The sequence below is a fragment of the Amblyraja radiata genome, chromosome 34, assembly GCF_010909765.2.
Source record: "Amblyraja radiata isolate CabotCenter1 chromosome 34, sAmbRad1.1.pri, whole genome shotgun sequence".
NCBI lineage: Eukaryota > Metazoa > Chordata > Chondrichthyes > Rajiformes > Rajidae > Amblyraja > Amblyraja radiata.
Window position 1 is genome coordinate 14,741,695 of NC_045989.1, and position 16,851 is coordinate 14,758,545.

General features: G+C 45.1%; 1 protein-coding gene across 2 annotated transcripts; it reads right to left on the reverse strand.

Moving 5' to 3' along the window:
* Positions 1-228: 228 nt before the first annotated feature.
* On the reverse strand, positions 229-16,787 carry fsd2 (fibronectin type III and SPRY domain containing 2). 2 transcript variants are annotated; one of them, XM_033050140.1, is made up of 13 exons: positions 15,730-16,787; positions 14,236-15,061; positions 13,597-13,692; positions 11,386-11,619; positions 9,657-9,679; positions 8,412-8,530; positions 6,776-6,931; positions 5,063-5,197; positions 4,220-4,376; positions 3,631-3,764; positions 3,327-3,456; positions 2,619-2,795; positions 229-1,115 (listed from the first exon to the last, which is right to left on the reverse strand). In XM_033050140.1, exons 2-13 carry the CDS (start codon positions 15,007-15,009, stop codon positions 863-865), a joined length of 2,388 nt encoding a protein of 795 aa, XP_032906031.1. In that variant the 5' UTR covers positions 15,010-15,061; positions 15,730-16,787; the 3' UTR covers positions 229-862. The 2 variants fall into 2 exon arrangements, with proteins under 2 accessions (XP_032906031.1, XP_032906029.1); XM_033050138.1 differs by having other exon boundaries at positions 15,734-16,786.
* Positions 16,788-16,851: the final 64 nt, after the last annotated feature.

The following is a 16,851-nucleotide window of genomic DNA, read 5'->3' on the forward strand; positions in this document are numbered from 1 at the left end:
CTTAAACGTAGTGGTCATATCTGATTTCACCACTTCCTGGTACCGTGTTCCAGATATCAACCATTAATAACACTCAGCAGGTCAGGGACCCTCTGGGGTGTGAGAAACAGTTAATGTTTCAGCTATATGACCTTTCATCAAAATGGCCTGATCTCTGAAATATCAGCAACATTCCCTTTCCAAAGGGAACACTTGCCCCAGTTTAATAAATCAGATTCAGTTAATTGCTAAGTTGCTGATTTATTTTTAATCAGCATTTCAATATTTCAACACACCTCAAATTGCCAGCCTGCATTCCCCACATAATATTACCAGGATTCACAGATAGTGAGGAAATGATTGGAATAATCCTGTCCATTGCAACTGGATACTGCTATGAATTACTAGGGCTGAATTTGTACATCCTTATCGTTACATGACACTCAGCAGAAGTAAACCTGCTTTTACTGTAGCTCCAATAGTGAGTTCTGATTGTTGTCGTTCATAAACCGACTGGGTGGTCAGCCTTACACCCAACTCATTTGCTGGAGCAGGATTTAAATTGTGACATTTCCCATTGTTGGTTATCCAATCCTCTATGTGTTAACATTGTGATGGGAGCTGCTTAGCAGTTGGGCAAGCTAAGCAGCAACATTAAAGAAAATATTAGGGGTGGAGAGGAGTGCAATTTATTTTCAGCAGCTGGGAAGTGCAGTTCACTAGGTTCTTGTGAATGAGCACCTCTGGTGGTGACTCGGGTCTCAGCCTCTGTACAAGGAAGAGGCAGTTGCAAAAATTGAAAATACAGGTACTTGCATTTTTAAAGAAGGCTTTCCTTTCAACTAAAACCCAACATTGCACCCGCGGCTGAAACGGGATTATGTCACAGTAGTTTTGTAAACGCGGGGAAGGGAATATTATGACTGACTTTTAAAATGCCATAACTTTCCAAAGCAAAACAGGGATTGACCAGATTCTGAAAATGCTGTGAAAAGGTGAAGAGGAGCTGACAGATGTCGACATTGAAGAAAGAAAGTTTTCCTGTGTCGTAGTCCAGGAGAATTCCAATTCTGGTTGGTGTGATAGTGATTCTCAAGTCTGGAGTCAGCCCTTTGTGAAGGAATTCAAATTTACTCCTGCAGAGTTAAAAGAGTAAGAAACATCACGTACATGGCTGCAGCGGCTGACAGTTCACACTCACTTAATTCCCATCCATGGAGCTCACACCCCACTCCCACTCACCATGTTTACACCCACACTGCTCACATCCACCTTGCTTGCACAACACCCCCTGCTCAGACCTCACACTAAAAAGCTCCACACACTCAACTCAGAGCTAGTGTAGCTGGGACATGTTGGCCAGTGTGGGCAAGTTGGGCCGAAGGGCCTGTTTCCACATGGTATCACTCTATGAAGAGGTAAAAACTTGAGTGCCTGGAGCTTGTGATACCTCCTCTGGCAGTTCCTTGCACTCGATAATTTGCCGCATGTCTGAGGGGGTGGACTGACATGGGACTTGCAGACTTCCCAAAAGGGAATGGAGGTGTGGGGAGAAGCTGTGATAGCAGTGTCTATTGATGGGGACTAAGTTGCTGGTACCATCTGAAAACCTGAGGCCAGAGATTCCCACCAGTGACTGGAAAGGTTGGAGGGTTTTGAGTACATGCTTCTGCTGGGGAAATGTTTTGCCCTGATAGAACTGGTTGAGAATGATCATAGGCTCAAAGCTGATCATTGGGTTGGGAGAAAGTACTGGTGATAGTTTCTCTCTCCTACCAGATATGGAAGATGTTATGAGGAAGATATTAATGATTTATCTCCAGTGTTTCAAGGTGCCTGCTATATGCTGCTGAAGCTTAGAGCAGGCCAGTGATCACTGTCACCCAGTAGATGAGGAGCTTGATGGTGAGTTTGAGATTTTTGAATCCTCTTCTCAGGTGGCAATGGTGGAATTATCATCAATATTTGGAATGAGGGATGTGATCCACATTGAACAAGGCCATGCTGGGAGACCTCATTGTCAGGGGTGGTATTGGGCAACAGTCGAAGACATTGCTTTGCAAAGTTTCGAGCAAGAAACATTCTCCTGAACACATCAGTGAAGGTGTCAAAGTTTCAAGATAATTTCCACAGGGACACCCTCATAATTGAAGTCAGATTTTCCCCAAACTGTCTTGTGTTGTCTCCACCCCAAAGAAACACTCACTACTTAGAGAGGTTAGTTTTCCTGTTCAACCCCTACCTCCTATTCCTGTATGAAGCTCTGAGTTTGACATTTATGCACCATTTCTCCTGTAGCCATCCCTTAGTATGGAGGATTATCTAGTTTCACACTGGTTCTGAACCTTCTGAACTGCTGCTGAGGCCAATGTGAGGACCACTGATTCTCTCGCAGCTGGGGCAGGAGGGCTTGGGCGGGTCCTTGGGAAGCAAACAGCTACTGCCACACACTGAGCTTGCAGTGCATGGTCTGAAGGCTTCCAGTGCCACACAATTGCTGCTCCTTCACTCTGGGCAAGTATGGGCCAGAGGTTCCCAGGTGTGAGTGGGATGTTTTATATAGTGGACTGTTAAGAACTGATCGTGCTGTTCGTGGGCTTCCTGTCTCTGAGCCGAGTGACGTGCAGCTCATCACTTACCTGGATGAGGTGAGGATGTGCCGCATGCACCAGGAGGTGATGTTAGAGCCAAAGTGAGCATCCCGTGGGGTGTCCGTGTAGGCGATTCCAACCCTGTACTCCATGTCCTCAGCCACTTCCACCTCCCAATAATGCCTTCCTCGAACTGGCACCAACTGTGCCATGACGGTGGCAGAACTAGGGGTGAGAGCAGAGGCGTGGTCAGACTCTCTTCTGCCCACAGCTGTGTGACCACTGACAGGACCCAGAGGGCAATCAGAAGTGGCCTCCTGGGACAATCGGTCAAAGGCACCAACTGCAGGAGCCTTCTCCATTCCCTAAAGACCAGCTACAGATGTTCACATCCACATGGAACCCATGGGTTCCACCATCACAAAGTGGCATTCCCATGTCTGTCTAACACTGCCAGGACTGTTCCACGGACTGGTCAGTAGGCTGCTCATACATGGTAATGCACTACCTCAAACCAGCCTCCCCTTCGAACCATCTTCCCAACAGCCATCTACCCAACCGTCCCAATCTGTCCATTATGAACAGATAAACAAAGTTCCAGGGCATGGCCCCAGCTGACTCTCCCATACATGGCAGAAGTCAGATGTACTTTCACGACGATAAACTGGGAAAGCATCTGCCCTGGATAGTGTCCATGAAGTTCAGTCTTCGCTCACATCTACAATCTCTCACTTCAACATTTGCTTCACGACTCACCTGGTGAACCTGTCATGGATTGTGGGTGGGTCTGTGAGCTGACTTTCTTCATTATAAACTATGGTCAGTCCGTCCTGCAAGATTGAGAGTGAGAGGTGCGCAGTCTGCTCCATCAGATAAAGCTGAGTACCTGTCGCAGAAACATTATCTTAGATTCCAGTCTCCACATGGTTCGAACGGTACCTTGGCTTACAATAACAATAATACAATGGGTATGGCAAGGACTGTTTGTTTGCACCGATTACATTGCCGGAACTGATTCATTCTATGGATGTGACTCCAGGAGTGGCCTTGAAATGCTCACCTGTTGTTTGAACGGTTATGGCTGCACTCCTCTCACTGCTGCCTCCTCCATTTACTGCTCTGAGGTAGAAGATGTAGTTTTCACTGGGCTCCAGTTCAATTAATGCTTTACACGAAGTTATCCCAGTCACAGATCTAGAATTTGAAAACAGGAAAAATTAAAATGACAAAAATAGCAGAGAAACTGAAAACAAACCTAAAATAATGGAGAACTTAGCAATAATAAAAAATTATTGAAGAAATATTATATGGAAAAATAATAGGACCCACTTAATAGCAAAACTATAGTTTCAAAGAATAATCTTGTTCATCCATAAAACACTAAAGCAGATTGACAGAGTGAGTCAGAGAGGCTGTTCCCTCCAGCTGAAGAGTGAAGTGCCAAGGACACTAAATGTGAGAGTTTGAAAGATGTTGTTCAGAGGACCTTGGTGTCCATGCACTATGACAATTCCTTCCTCTGTCAGATGCTGCTGGACTTGCTGAGTTCCTCCAGCAGATCGTATTATTGCTGGGAGGTGGATAGATCCTGGGTTTATTGACAGCAGTGTTCACCCCAGAGTCCCTCTCACGGCCTGGCCTCCACTTACTCTGTGAGTGATTCTGTCCAATCACAGCCACAGCAGACTTGGCAGAAATCCAGGGCGTAGGAGTGTGGTGGTGGGCTGCTCCCGGCCTCCCACTCCATGAACACTGCACTCTGGCACACCGCCACCGCTCTGCTGCTGATGCTCGGAGCTGCTGGAACTGAGAAACAGAGGCAAGGTGAGATTTTGGTGTCAGGCTGGGCTCCCACCTTCCAGCTCAGCCATTGCCGGCTATGGATCTACCCCTGCGGCCATGCCGGGCAAATGGACAGATTTCTCCAGGTTCCTGGGAGAATGGCCTTCCTTTCCTGTTGGGCCTGGATATGTCCAGAGCAGCGGCTTCAGCAGGACAGTGGGAAGCCTGCCTGTTTCCTAATGATCACATCCAGCCCCAATCACTATTTAAATGCAAATGGCAGCAAAACCAAGCAAGCTCCACCATCCCCTGGGCAAATGGTGGTGCTGCTGGTATCTGCTAGTGTGTAGACAGGTGTCTGGTTTTGTGGCTGATGTGTCGTGGTCTGGTGTCTGGTGTCTGGCATCTAGTCTGCCATTATGTTGGCTGATGTCTACACTGGTGTATGTTCTGGTTTCTAATCTGGTGTTTGGCATGTTGTCTCGTGTCTAATATGTCCAGTCCGGTGTGTGGTGTCTGGTCTGGTGCATTGACTGCTGCAGACTGGGCTACTGGCTTTGTGCCAACAGTCCCACACCACTTTATGTTCTTCTGAACACTTTGGTGCCTACACAAAACCTGAATAGATTACAGGCATGAACTGAGTGCGTCAGTGACCTCCCCATCGATGGCCCGCCCGATCACAGCCTGAGGCACGTCCAGTACGTTACCTGTGGTAAACACCGCACGGTCACTGCCGTCACTTGTACCGGCAGAGTTGGAGGCTGTGACCCAGAACTCGTACATGGAGCCAGTCTGCAGGTTCCTCACGGTACAGAACATTTCCTTCACTCTCAGCGACGCATCTGAGAGAACATACTTTGGTTAGCTGGGCCGAACTGATTCAAGGACAGTGCTGTAATGCTGGCATGGATGCGTTTGCAATAAATGAGGTGGGCTGACAGGGCCCATATCTGTGCTATATGCTCCATAAAACAACCCGTCAAAGAATTAATACCAAAAAATATCATATGTGGCTTCATGCATAGACAGGAGACAAGATTCTGCTGCGTCCCAGATAGAGCACGAGGAATTTGGGATGGCTGGAGCTTCAGAGTGAATTCTGCTCTCAACCGCCACCTTTGTCCCTGAGCCCCTCCTCCAACCCCAAGCCCACTCTCTCCTGCAGAAGGTGGCAATGTCAATATATCTGTGCCTGAGTGGCCAATGAGTGCAAGAAGGCAAGAGAACTCCACATTACTGGAACAAGGAACAAGAAATAGGACTAGGAGCAAGCCAAGGAGTAGACCTTTGAGCTTGCTCTGCATTCATTAAGATTGTGACTGACCCTATGCCTACAATTGTGTTGTATCAAAAGTGTCATTTTATAACACGTATAAAGTGTTGCTCTTTGGTGTGTCATACCAAAGGCTGGGCTTACACAGTAAATGGTGGAGCATGTAAGTGTGTTGCCTGCTTCCCTAAAAGTGGTGATTCAGGTGGACTGGGTCATGAGAAAGGTGTTTGGCATGCTTGCCTTCATTGGGATGGGGTATTGAGACCAAGAGTTGGGACATCAGGAAGCTGTACAAGTCATTGGTGAGTCTACACTTGGAGTACTGTGTGCAGTTCTGGTCACCCAGCTATAGTAAGGATGTCATTACGTTGGAAAGGGTGCAGAAGAGACTCACCATCATTTTACCAGGACTTGCAGGCTCAGACTGAGTTGTAGGGAGAGGCTGAATAGGTTGGGATCTTTTACTTGGAGCATAGTAAGGTAAAGGCTGACATTTATTGAAGAATACAAAGATATGAGGACAATGAATAAAGTAAACTCTCACACTTTTCCCCAGGGTAGAGGATTCTCAAACAGGAGAGAGTAAGCTTAAGGTGAGGGGGGAGACATTTAAAAGGGACCTCAGGGGCAATCATTTCACTCAGAGGATGCTCTGTATCTGGAAAGAAGTTGTTACAAAGTGGATACAAGTACAGCTTTCAAAAGACATTCAGACAGTTATATGAATAGGAAGGATATAGAGGGACATTGGCCAAATGCAGGCAAATGGGACTAGCCCAGAATGGCAGGTTTCTCAGTAAAGGACATGTTGTGTCCATGCTGTATAGTTCTATGGCTCGACAATCCACTCATTCTCCAGAAGAGATTTCCAATCCCTCTGAGCAACCAAACCTCTCCTCCTCTCATGGCTACTGCTATCCCGAGGCAGTGTCCCAGGCTCCTCGCTCTTCAGTCGGAGGGAACAGCTTCCCAAACTCACCCCGTCAATCCCCTTCAGACTTTTATGGATGAATAAAATTATTCTTTGAAACTTCTTTGAAACTTAAGCTGTCTTGTCAGAAAACAGTTGTCAAAATTTGTCGGCAGTCAAAAGTTCCCTTCATAAAACTCACACTTCTCTAATTCCCACACTGCCCTCAATACAAACCTGCAGCCCCCTCGTCTTGTGTGTTGTCTCCTAATTTTCTGTAGTACAACTGGTAATGTTCCACAGTATCGTCAGCTGAGAGGCTCCAACGGACTTTCACTGAGGTGGAGGTTGCTGTGTCGGGAGACTGGGGACACATTGATGGGGCTGACGGCACTGCACAGACAAATACCCAGTCAGTAATGAGCACAGCTTCACAATCAAATGACCCAACGCCATTTCCTGTGGCACATCAACCCAGTGTTAGATTCCCTGGAGCTCAGACACTGCACCTGTAACACACCTGGTTATAATCCATTAACTTGGTGGTAAGTACGCTTTTCATATAATTCACACAATTAGTGATGAGTACACTCAACTTCCCATTCATTACCTTGATGATGGACACACTCTATCCCTTCAACCCATTAACATTATGATGGGTACATTATCCATGTTATTCATAAACTTGTGATCAGATACTCTTTCCCTGTAACACATTAACCTGTAATTAGACACTTTCTCCCTGTAACTCGTTATATCCAATTATATGTAATTATATCCAATCCAAACTGATGCCTGTAACTTCACACAGCATGGAGGGTCCGTTAGTGCACCATGAAATTAGCTAGAGTTTGTTCTGGAGAAACCTACTGGGATGAACGTTTCAACAAGGACTCAGAATGAAATGCCTTACTCACAAAGTGAACATAGTGGGGTGCACCTTGCTGGCTTGTCGAACTCACACCAAGCCCCAGCTTCACACAGATGTGGAGGCTGGGAATTCTGTCAGACTGGGACGGCAGAACCAGTTTGTTTTCTTGGCCACTGGATTCCACATGGAGCAGAATAATGAGAGCCTTACTATTGGGCTCTCTAGTGGCGCATGGGGAAAGTCAGCTCATGGATCCTGCCTGTACCTGTTCAGTCTTGGAGCAGGATCTGAGACCCAGCTGGATCAATCGGGATCCTAGGACAAAGGATCAAGGGCAAAGGGAAAGCTTATTAATTTGTTTGTGGTTTTAATTAATTATGTGTTCCAATGTAGACATGAGAAAGGAGTTGGAGCCTGGAGCCAGTGGCTTCCTTATTTATTCCATTCACTATCTGCAGCCTTGTTTGCACATCACCTTCCAGCACCTGTCTCCGTTTCCACCCTCCCCTTCCACCGCCTGGCGCTATCTGCCCATCATCTCACTCCTTGCCTGGTTCCACCTATCTCCTGTCTACCCCTGCCTTGCTGCTCCTTCTCACCTCTTTATGCTGTGGCCTCGCCTCTAATCTTTCAGTCCTGATGTAGGGTCTCCACCCAAAGCATCAACCATCCCTTTGCCTCCACAGATGCTGCCTTACCCACTGAGTTACTCCAGCACTTTATGTCTAACTTTGTGTTCAGTGGGTGTTTGGGTGTGTCTGTGGGAGGTGTGTGTGGTCGGTGTGCATGTGTAGGAGGTTGTAAGTGTGGGTGGGATGGATGTGTGTGTGTGTGTGTGTGTGCACGAGGGGTGCTTGTCTGTGAGTGGGAGTGCGTGTGTGGGAGGTGTGTGAGCGGTAGGTGTGTGCACATGAGCAGTAGGTGCGTATATGTGTAAGAGATCTGTATGTGTGAGCATATGGGAAGAGTGTGTGTGTGTGCACATATGCATTGCTCACATACCTGGGATGCTGCAGATCGAGTCTATTAACCGTTGCACCTCAGCCATATCTGTTGGAAAATTCTCAAATTCATGTGGGGTCGGAAGTTCTGGGTTCAAGTCTTGGAGAAACTCTTCCAGCCTGTGGATTGTAGAAGAAGCAGTGATATGTTGGGTCATGATATGTTGAGGACAGAGGAGGTGGGATGAGTTGGGTTTAAAGATGAGGTCTGCCTCAGGTGACAGGACTGGTACAGTTCTGGACACTCACTGTCACCTGCATTTTGGAAAGGGCTAATTTGAGAAATTGCTGCTGACAGGTTAAAGCGCAGGCTTTGGTGAGGAGGACGAACAGCAACAAGATAAATGCAAGAGGGATGCACAAGGAAATAAAGATGCTGGAATCTCGAGCAATACACAAAACTTTGCTTTTGCTTAAGATAAAGCAGGATAAGAATGAGTATATTTCTCTAATTCTGCGAGCTTTTAAAGGTGCAGTAATGTTAGGAGCATAAATTCCAACACAGTTTCCATACTGGGTCATTTCATTGTTCACACACATACAATGAGCATTTCCAGTGTTAATACATATTAATACACAGTGTTAATACACGGTGGCACAACAGTAGAGTTGCTGCCTTACAACAAATGCAGCTACCGGAGACCTGGGTCGATCCCGACTACGGGTGCCTGTCTGTACAGAGTTTGTACGTTCTCCCCGTGACCTGCGTGAGTTTTCTCCGGGATCTTCGGTTTCCTCCCACACTCCAAAGACGTGTAGGTATGTAGGTTAATTGGCTTGGTACATAAAAATTGTCCCTAGTATGTGTAGGATAGTGTTGATAATAGTGTTAATATGCGGGATGGCTGGTTGGCGTGGACCAGGTGGGCCGAAGGGTCTGTTTCCGTGCTGTACCTCTAAACTAAACTAAATCACACAAACACTGTTATGATGACCCATTAAATGCTTTAACCCAACTACAATGGGGCGTTAAGCAAAAGCAAAAATCTGCAGATATAAGAAGTCTGCATTAAAAATACAAACACGTAGCTAGAAACAATCATCTGGTTAGACAGCATCAGTGGAAAGAGAAACAGTTATTGTTTCAGGTTGAAGAGTTACATGAAATGTTAATTATTTCTCTTTCCATAAATGCTGCTGCATCAGCTGAATGTCTCTAACATTTTCTGGTTTGGTTCCAGTGTTAACACAAAAGCAGTGCAGCATTCTACGCTGACACAAATACAGCGATCCATTCCAATGTTACCTGCTCAGGATTGTTTCTCCATTCTGTTGTTATTAAATGGAAATTAGATATATTATTCATCACAGAATGTATAACCTTTACTTTTACCAAAAGAAGTTAAATTATCTTCTAAACGTGGGATACTTCAAAATCTATATTAGGAAAGATTTAGAGCGATATGGGCAAGTAAATGGCTCAGATAGAGAAAATAAGTTGGTTTTCAATAGTTTTCAGCAGCAGACAAGGTGGGAGCAGGAAGGGTATAACAAAGGGAATATCTCTGATATCATGAAGACAAACAAGATAATGTGGGAATTTGCTCTTTTGTCGATGTTATGTGTTATTTATTGCAGGACTGTTCAGCTTGTTCAGCAATGTGGATTATATCCGGTGAAGGCAGAACTCTGCTGTTTCTATAGAACTTCTATAAGGTATTAGACTAGGGAAGAAGATTGGGAGTTGGAAAGAACTGCAGATACCGGTTTAAATCGAAGGTCGACACAAACTGCTGCAGTTACTCAGCGGGACAGGCAGCATCTCTGGAGAGAAGGAATGGGTGACGCTTCGGGTCTGAAGAAGGGTCTCGACCCGAAACTTCACCCAATCCTTCTCTCTGGAATTGCTGCCTCTCCTGCCGAGTTACTCCAGCATTTTGAGTCTACCTTCGGCTCAGATAGACATCTTGATTGACATGGACAAGTTGGGTGAAGGGTCAGTTTCTGTGCTGTCTAAACCTGTGACTTTACGGATCTAATCTCCCAGTCCATGCTGTAGTCCACTGACAACTACCAGTCCGTGCATTTCCTCATGTCTGGTCATAAGGAGATACAGTTCACAGAAGGTTTATTAGCTGCATTCCTGGAATAAGCAGGTTGAATGAGGAAAAATTGGGCAGATTATGCTTATATTCAGTGGAGTTAAGAACAGCAAGAGGAGAGTTGATTGAGGTTTCTTTCCCCTGGAGTGAAGGAGGCTGAGGGGTAACCGTTTTGAGGTAAATAAAATCATGAGGGGCACAAGTAAAGTGAATGGTTGGTCTTTTTCCCTGAGAAGGGGAGTCTAAAACTAAAGGACATAGATTTAAGGTGAGGGAGAAAGACTTAAATGGGACCAGAACAGCAGTCTTTTGAAACAGAGGGTGGTGGGTATGTGTAACGAGTTACTAGAGGAAGTGGTAGTGAAGGGTACTAATACAAGGTTTAAAAGACATTTGGACAGGCACATGGTTTGGAGGGATATGGGCCAAAAGCAGGCAACTTGGTTGACAAGGACAGTTCTATATAATTGTATGACTCAATGAAGTAGTAAGATCCTGAGAGATCTGACAGGGTCAGTGTGAAGAGGATGATCTTCCTTGTGGGAGAATCCAGAACATGGAGTCACTGATATAAAATAAGGCTCGCCCTTTTAAGGCAGAGATGAAGCACAACATTTTCTCTCCGAGGGTCATGAATCGTTGGCACTTTCTTCCTCAAAAGATGGTGAAGGAATGAAACAGATAGAAATTTTCTAAGCAAAAAAAGTGAAAGGCAACCAGGATAGGGAGGAAATCATGGTTTAAGAACTGCTGGAATACCAGAGCAGCATTGAGATACAGGGGGAAAACAGCAGAATGAGAATGGAAAGAGTGGGACTGCCAGAGGAAAATCCAAGATGAGTACTGGGAAAGCAGGAATGCCAGCGTGAGGATCTATTAATATCTAATGAGGGTTCGAGAAACCGCAGACACCATCTTTGCTTGTGAGATCACCTTCAGGAAAGCTGGCTTGTCTTCAGTCGTGAAGAGCACGTCAGTGGCTTCCATCAGTTCCTTGTAGCCATCCATGCTGTTCCCACAGCTCACCAGCATATTGTACAACTTCTCCAGCTTCAGCTTCTTCTCCTCCTCTAGCCCCTGGCTCCTGTCCTCGAAACGCTGAACTAAGAACTGCATCAAGTCGTCGTACTGCAATTCCAGGTAGTGCTCCTGTTTACCAATGTTCTCCTGTTGTTCAAACACAATGTGGTGTTAAGAATAATGATGAAGATATCAGTGCATCATTGAACTTACAAAGCCTTTGATAAAATCAGCGAATGGCAAAAATATTGGGCAGCCTCTCCGCATCCGTGCGAAGAAAATCAAAATGAACAATTTGGGTCTGAAACACTTCACCAGAATTGGGAACGAGAGAAAATAAGTTGGTTTTCAATAGTTTTCAGCAACAGACAAGGTGGGAGCAAGATGGGTAAAACAAAGGGAATATCTCTGATATTATGAAGAAAAACAAGATAATGTGGCAATTTGCTCTTTTGTCAATGTTATGTGTTATTTATTGCAGGACTCTGGGACTTGTCCAGCAATGTGGATTATATCTGGTGATGGCAGAACCCTATGCTGTTTCTGTAGGACTTCTGTAAGGTATTAGGCTGGGGAAGAAGATTGGGAGAACTGCAGATGCTGGTTTAAATCGAAGGTAGACAAAAATGCTGGAGTAACTCAGCGGGACAGGCAGCATCTCTGGAGAGAAGGACTGGGTAACGTTTCAAGTCTGAAGAAGGGTCTCGATCCGAAATGTCACCCATTCCTTCTCTCCAGAGATGCTGCCTGTCCCATTGAGTTACTCCAGCAGAAGATTTGGGAGAGGCTGTTTGAAAGCAAGTACACACCTGACGTGTGGGAATTCTTTAAAGGACCAGCATATTCCTGTGAGGATGAAAGACGAGGATGTCAAGGTTTGGGAACCGTGGATGACAAGAAATATTATATGGATACAAGGAAATGCAGATGCAGGTTTACAAAAAAAGACACAAAGTGCTGGAGTAACTCATCGAGTCAGAAAGCATCTCTGGAGAATGTGGACAGGTTAAATATTCACACATTCAGCCCAAAAAAACAGATGTTTAGGAAGCTAAAATCAGACAGGGGCCTTGAGGAATATAAAAGGAGCAAGAAATTATGGTAGAGTTATGGACATTGACGAAGGATGTCAAAGAATACAGCAGGATATAGATCCGTTATAGATGTGGGTGGAGAAATGACAGATGGAGGTTAACCCAGGTAAGTGTGTGGTGTTGCATTTTAGTATGTTAAATGTAAGGAGTAAATACACAGGCATGATCCTTAACAGCATTCATATACAGAGAGATCTTGGGGTCCAAGTCCACAGCTCCACAAAAGTAACAACACAGTTAGACAGAGTGGAAAAGGTAGTGCATGAGGGAAAAATAGATTGCTGAATATAGTGTTACAGCTATGGAGAAAGTGCAGAGAAAATAGTGTAAATGCCGTAACGAGGAAGATCGTGTGATCAGGAATTCATCCTTGGCACATGAGAGGTCTGTTCAAGAGTCTGATAACCGAGGGAAAGAAGTTGTTTTTGAATCTTGTCATCCAAGGTTCCCAAACCTTGACATCCTCGTCTTTCATCCTCACAGGAATATGCTGGTCCTTTAAAGAATTCCCACATGTCAGGTGCGTACAAGCTTTCAAACTTTTGTAACTTCTGCCTAATGGGGAAAGGGAGAAATGGCCAGGGTGCGAGCGGTCCTTGACTTTTGGCAGCTCTCAAGGGAGAGTATGAAGTGTGGATGAAATTGATGGTGGGGAGGCTGGTTTGCATGATGGACAAGGCTGCATTCATAACCCTTCATTTACCAGGTGGCTGCTGGAATAAAAGGAGATCACCTGAGGAGAAGCTGAGGTCAATGGGCTGACATTTTCTGGAATTTAGAAAAATGCGGTGACCACATTGAAACAGTTTGAAAGATAAGAGAATCTAGAACGAGAAGGTCAGAGTCAAGAGGGGGGACTTATTACACAGTTTATCATCTCATTGGAAAGACGGGTACATCTTTCCTGCTATGTACAATAGTGAAATGGAAAATGTTATCAGATACGGCAACTTAACATCAAGGTGAAGCTGTTGATGAAATGTTGAGCAAACTGTGAACACTGGAAGCAGGAAAAAATCTAAACTCTTACTTCAACAGTGACAAAGATTTCCTGCAGGTTGTTAGAAAATGTCTCCATCTGTATCAGTTGCTGCTCCAACTTTTTCAGATTGTTCTGACACTCGAGCTGGAAAAAAGCCACAAAACTCTGAATAAGTCAGGGTTCAAAATGTTAATTGTGAAATTAGTGGATTCAGCGCTGAAGGAGCCCCATCAATGCTAAGTGGCTCTTTAGAAGTAATCTAGTTTGCCCCACTCCCCATGCCTGGACCATTACTGGATCTGTATCCACCACACAATGTGGCAGCTTATCTCAATCCTATCCACTTAATCTTCTGATGGAAGGCCATCAAAGTGAAACATTAATTTTTTTTCTCTCTCCACCTGTGTTGCATAATCTGCAGAATATGTGCAATCTTTTCTTGTATTTCCTCATTTTGTCTGGTTCTGGTGTCTGGGATGGGATCCCATTCCTACACAATAGCGCTGTGGAAGCACAAAGCATCACATGGACTGGATTGGCTGGAGTGGGCAGCTTCCCCCTACACTTCTCTTCCCAGGGAAAGAGCTACAGTCAACAATCACTGGTCTTGTCAGCAAGTTCCTCAACCGTTGCAGAGCTCTGAGGTCTCTGCTCTTCAGCATCATGGAATTGGTTTGTCATACGTACCTTGGCAACGACTGCGGCCTCTGCTAATGGGATCACGCTGTGATGTTTATGGAATCCAAAGAGCTTCTCAAAAGCGGGAATTGGAATATTACATGACTGACAATAAACATCTGGGGTTGGCTCCTGGTCCTGGGCAGTCTCCTGGTCATCTGGCTCCAGTTCTGTCTCCTTGGAAGCGTTGTTTCTCGGGCTTCTGAGATCTCTGACGCTCTCTGCCACATCATCTCCAGACTTGGTTGTGGTACCCTCTGTCTCAGACTCTTCAAAAATGCTTTGCTCTGATATTGGGCTGAAGAGCCCTTCGCTGCACTGACTTGCGCTTTCTGAGTAATCCACAATTTGCTGGAAGGGATCAAACTGCTTTTGCAAAGGGAGGATGTTGGCAAATTCCATTAGGTTCTGACACATACCAGATTCTGCTTCTGGAAAAGACAAACAGCCAGGGTCCTCTCTGTAGATGCCATGGCTCAGCAGATCCACAGGGAGTCCCTCTGCTGCAAGCTGCTCCTCAATATGCAGGACACCTTGCGATGTATCCTGCAGGGCTGCCACTTTGGATGTTGATTGTTTGTCTGCAAAAATTTCCAAGCATTCACTAGGTTCATAGAGGTCCATATGATAGAACCGGAATCCTTCAGGTTCTGCAGCCTCCGCACCTCCTTCCTCCTCTGCCCCTTGGGAGGGTGAAGGTTCCTTGCCTGTGCCCTGCTCTTTGGGACTCTCTATCGCTGGTTCCAGACCACCGGACTCATGTGGTGTTTCCTGGTTCTTCATCGTCTTCACGTGTGCAGGAAGAACCGGTGGTTTCACACTGAATTCACTTGCCCTTATAGGGGGCAGAAATAAAAAAAACAGATGAGATCAGAAACAAATTAGCTGTCACAGTCTTCACTGTTCATTCCTAATAAATTGTGGATCGATTATTGCAGAGATTTATTAAAAATCCATCATATTGGTTCCCAGATTGTGAAAATTGTTCATGCATAGAATACATTGAGATGCTAAGACACTGGAAAAATACTAATAATGCTGTAAAGTCCACCAAATTTACTGGAAGGGCAAGTGAAGCAAGGTTAATGATCTCTGCCAAGCTTGTGATCTCTGCCCAGCAGCAAAGTTGTCCTTACACACTGTTGGTTATTTTTGATGGGTTATGTCATTGCCCGAAACAGAAGACAGTCTATTCCGAGCTCCATCATGGGGAAAGTTACTGGGTGGCGGGAAGAAAACATTCAAGGATGTGTTCAAACAATGATTCACAAAAGGCAACTGCATAGCAAAGATGTTCAGAAACTTCTGTTAAAAAATATGCTTCTTAAATCACAAGAAGCAACTTTCTGGTAACAGAAATTGGTCTCCAAAGCTTAAACATAGTTTGGTATATACACCAAACATTAGGGGACATGTTTAGTTTCAGGCCACAGCTGTTCTTTTCAAATGACTGGGATGCGTTTCAGTGACTGAATTATAGAGAACCAGAGCAGCTCAATATTTGTACCTGTTCAGAGATCAGTATTCCTGATTATTCTTGAAACCACGCTCTGTAGGCACCTCGCTTTTCCCCGTCAATCCAGTCCTCTCATGGCTCTGGCAATCTGCCTGCCGTATATTTAGCTGCTTGGTGACACATGACCTTCAGCAAAGCCACTCCTCGGAGAGCAGGCTGGGAATGCAAACAGCATGTAGTCCAATTAAGGAATCAGCTCCAACTACGTTCATGCTGAATAAAGAAGATAGTAATAGGAGCCGGCCAATCTGCCCCTCGCATCTGCCTGACCATTTAATAAAATCATGGGTGACCCATCCCAGCCCCAACACACTTATTGCTCTCTTGTAATATCTCCTGCCTCTCTTGTGGTGTAAATATCTGTCAATCTGCACCACCACAGCTCTCTGAGGAAGAGAATTTCAAAGATTCAGAACCCTTTGAGAGGAAATTTTGATAATTTCACAAGGAGAAACATTCTCACAGTATCCATCCCTCAGAATGTTACATGTTTTAATAAGATCACCAGTCATTCTTTTAAACTTGAATGAGTAGTCTGTATTTCAATCAAGTTATTTCATAAAGCAAATTATTACGAAAGATTGTAAATGAATGGTGTCCAATTACTGACATCAGTAGTTGGGAAAATGTTAAAATTTACAATAAAGTGATAGCAAGGCACTTAGAAAATAATATGTGACTAAACAGAGTCAATATACACTTACAAAGAAAAATCATGTTTGACTTATCTGATCCACTGAGACTGAGAGTAACCTAGCTGACCCGCTGTTACCTGGGTTGACCCAGGGTTACCTGGGCTGGCCTGCTGTGATCCAGAATTACTTGGACTGACTCGCTGTGTCCAGTGTTTGCTGGGCTAACCTGGGGTCCCTGGGCTGAACTGCTGTGACCCTGGGTTAATCTGCCTTGACCTGCTGTGACCTGGGCTGATCTGAGGTTACCGAGGCTGGCCTGCTGTGACCCGAGGTTACCTGGGCTGATCTGCTATGACCCGATGTGTATGAAGGAACTGTATGTATGAAGATGTTGGTTTAAATCGAAGATTGACACAAAATGTTGGAGTAATTCAGCGGGACAGGCAGCATTTCTGGAAAGAAATTTTGGGTCGA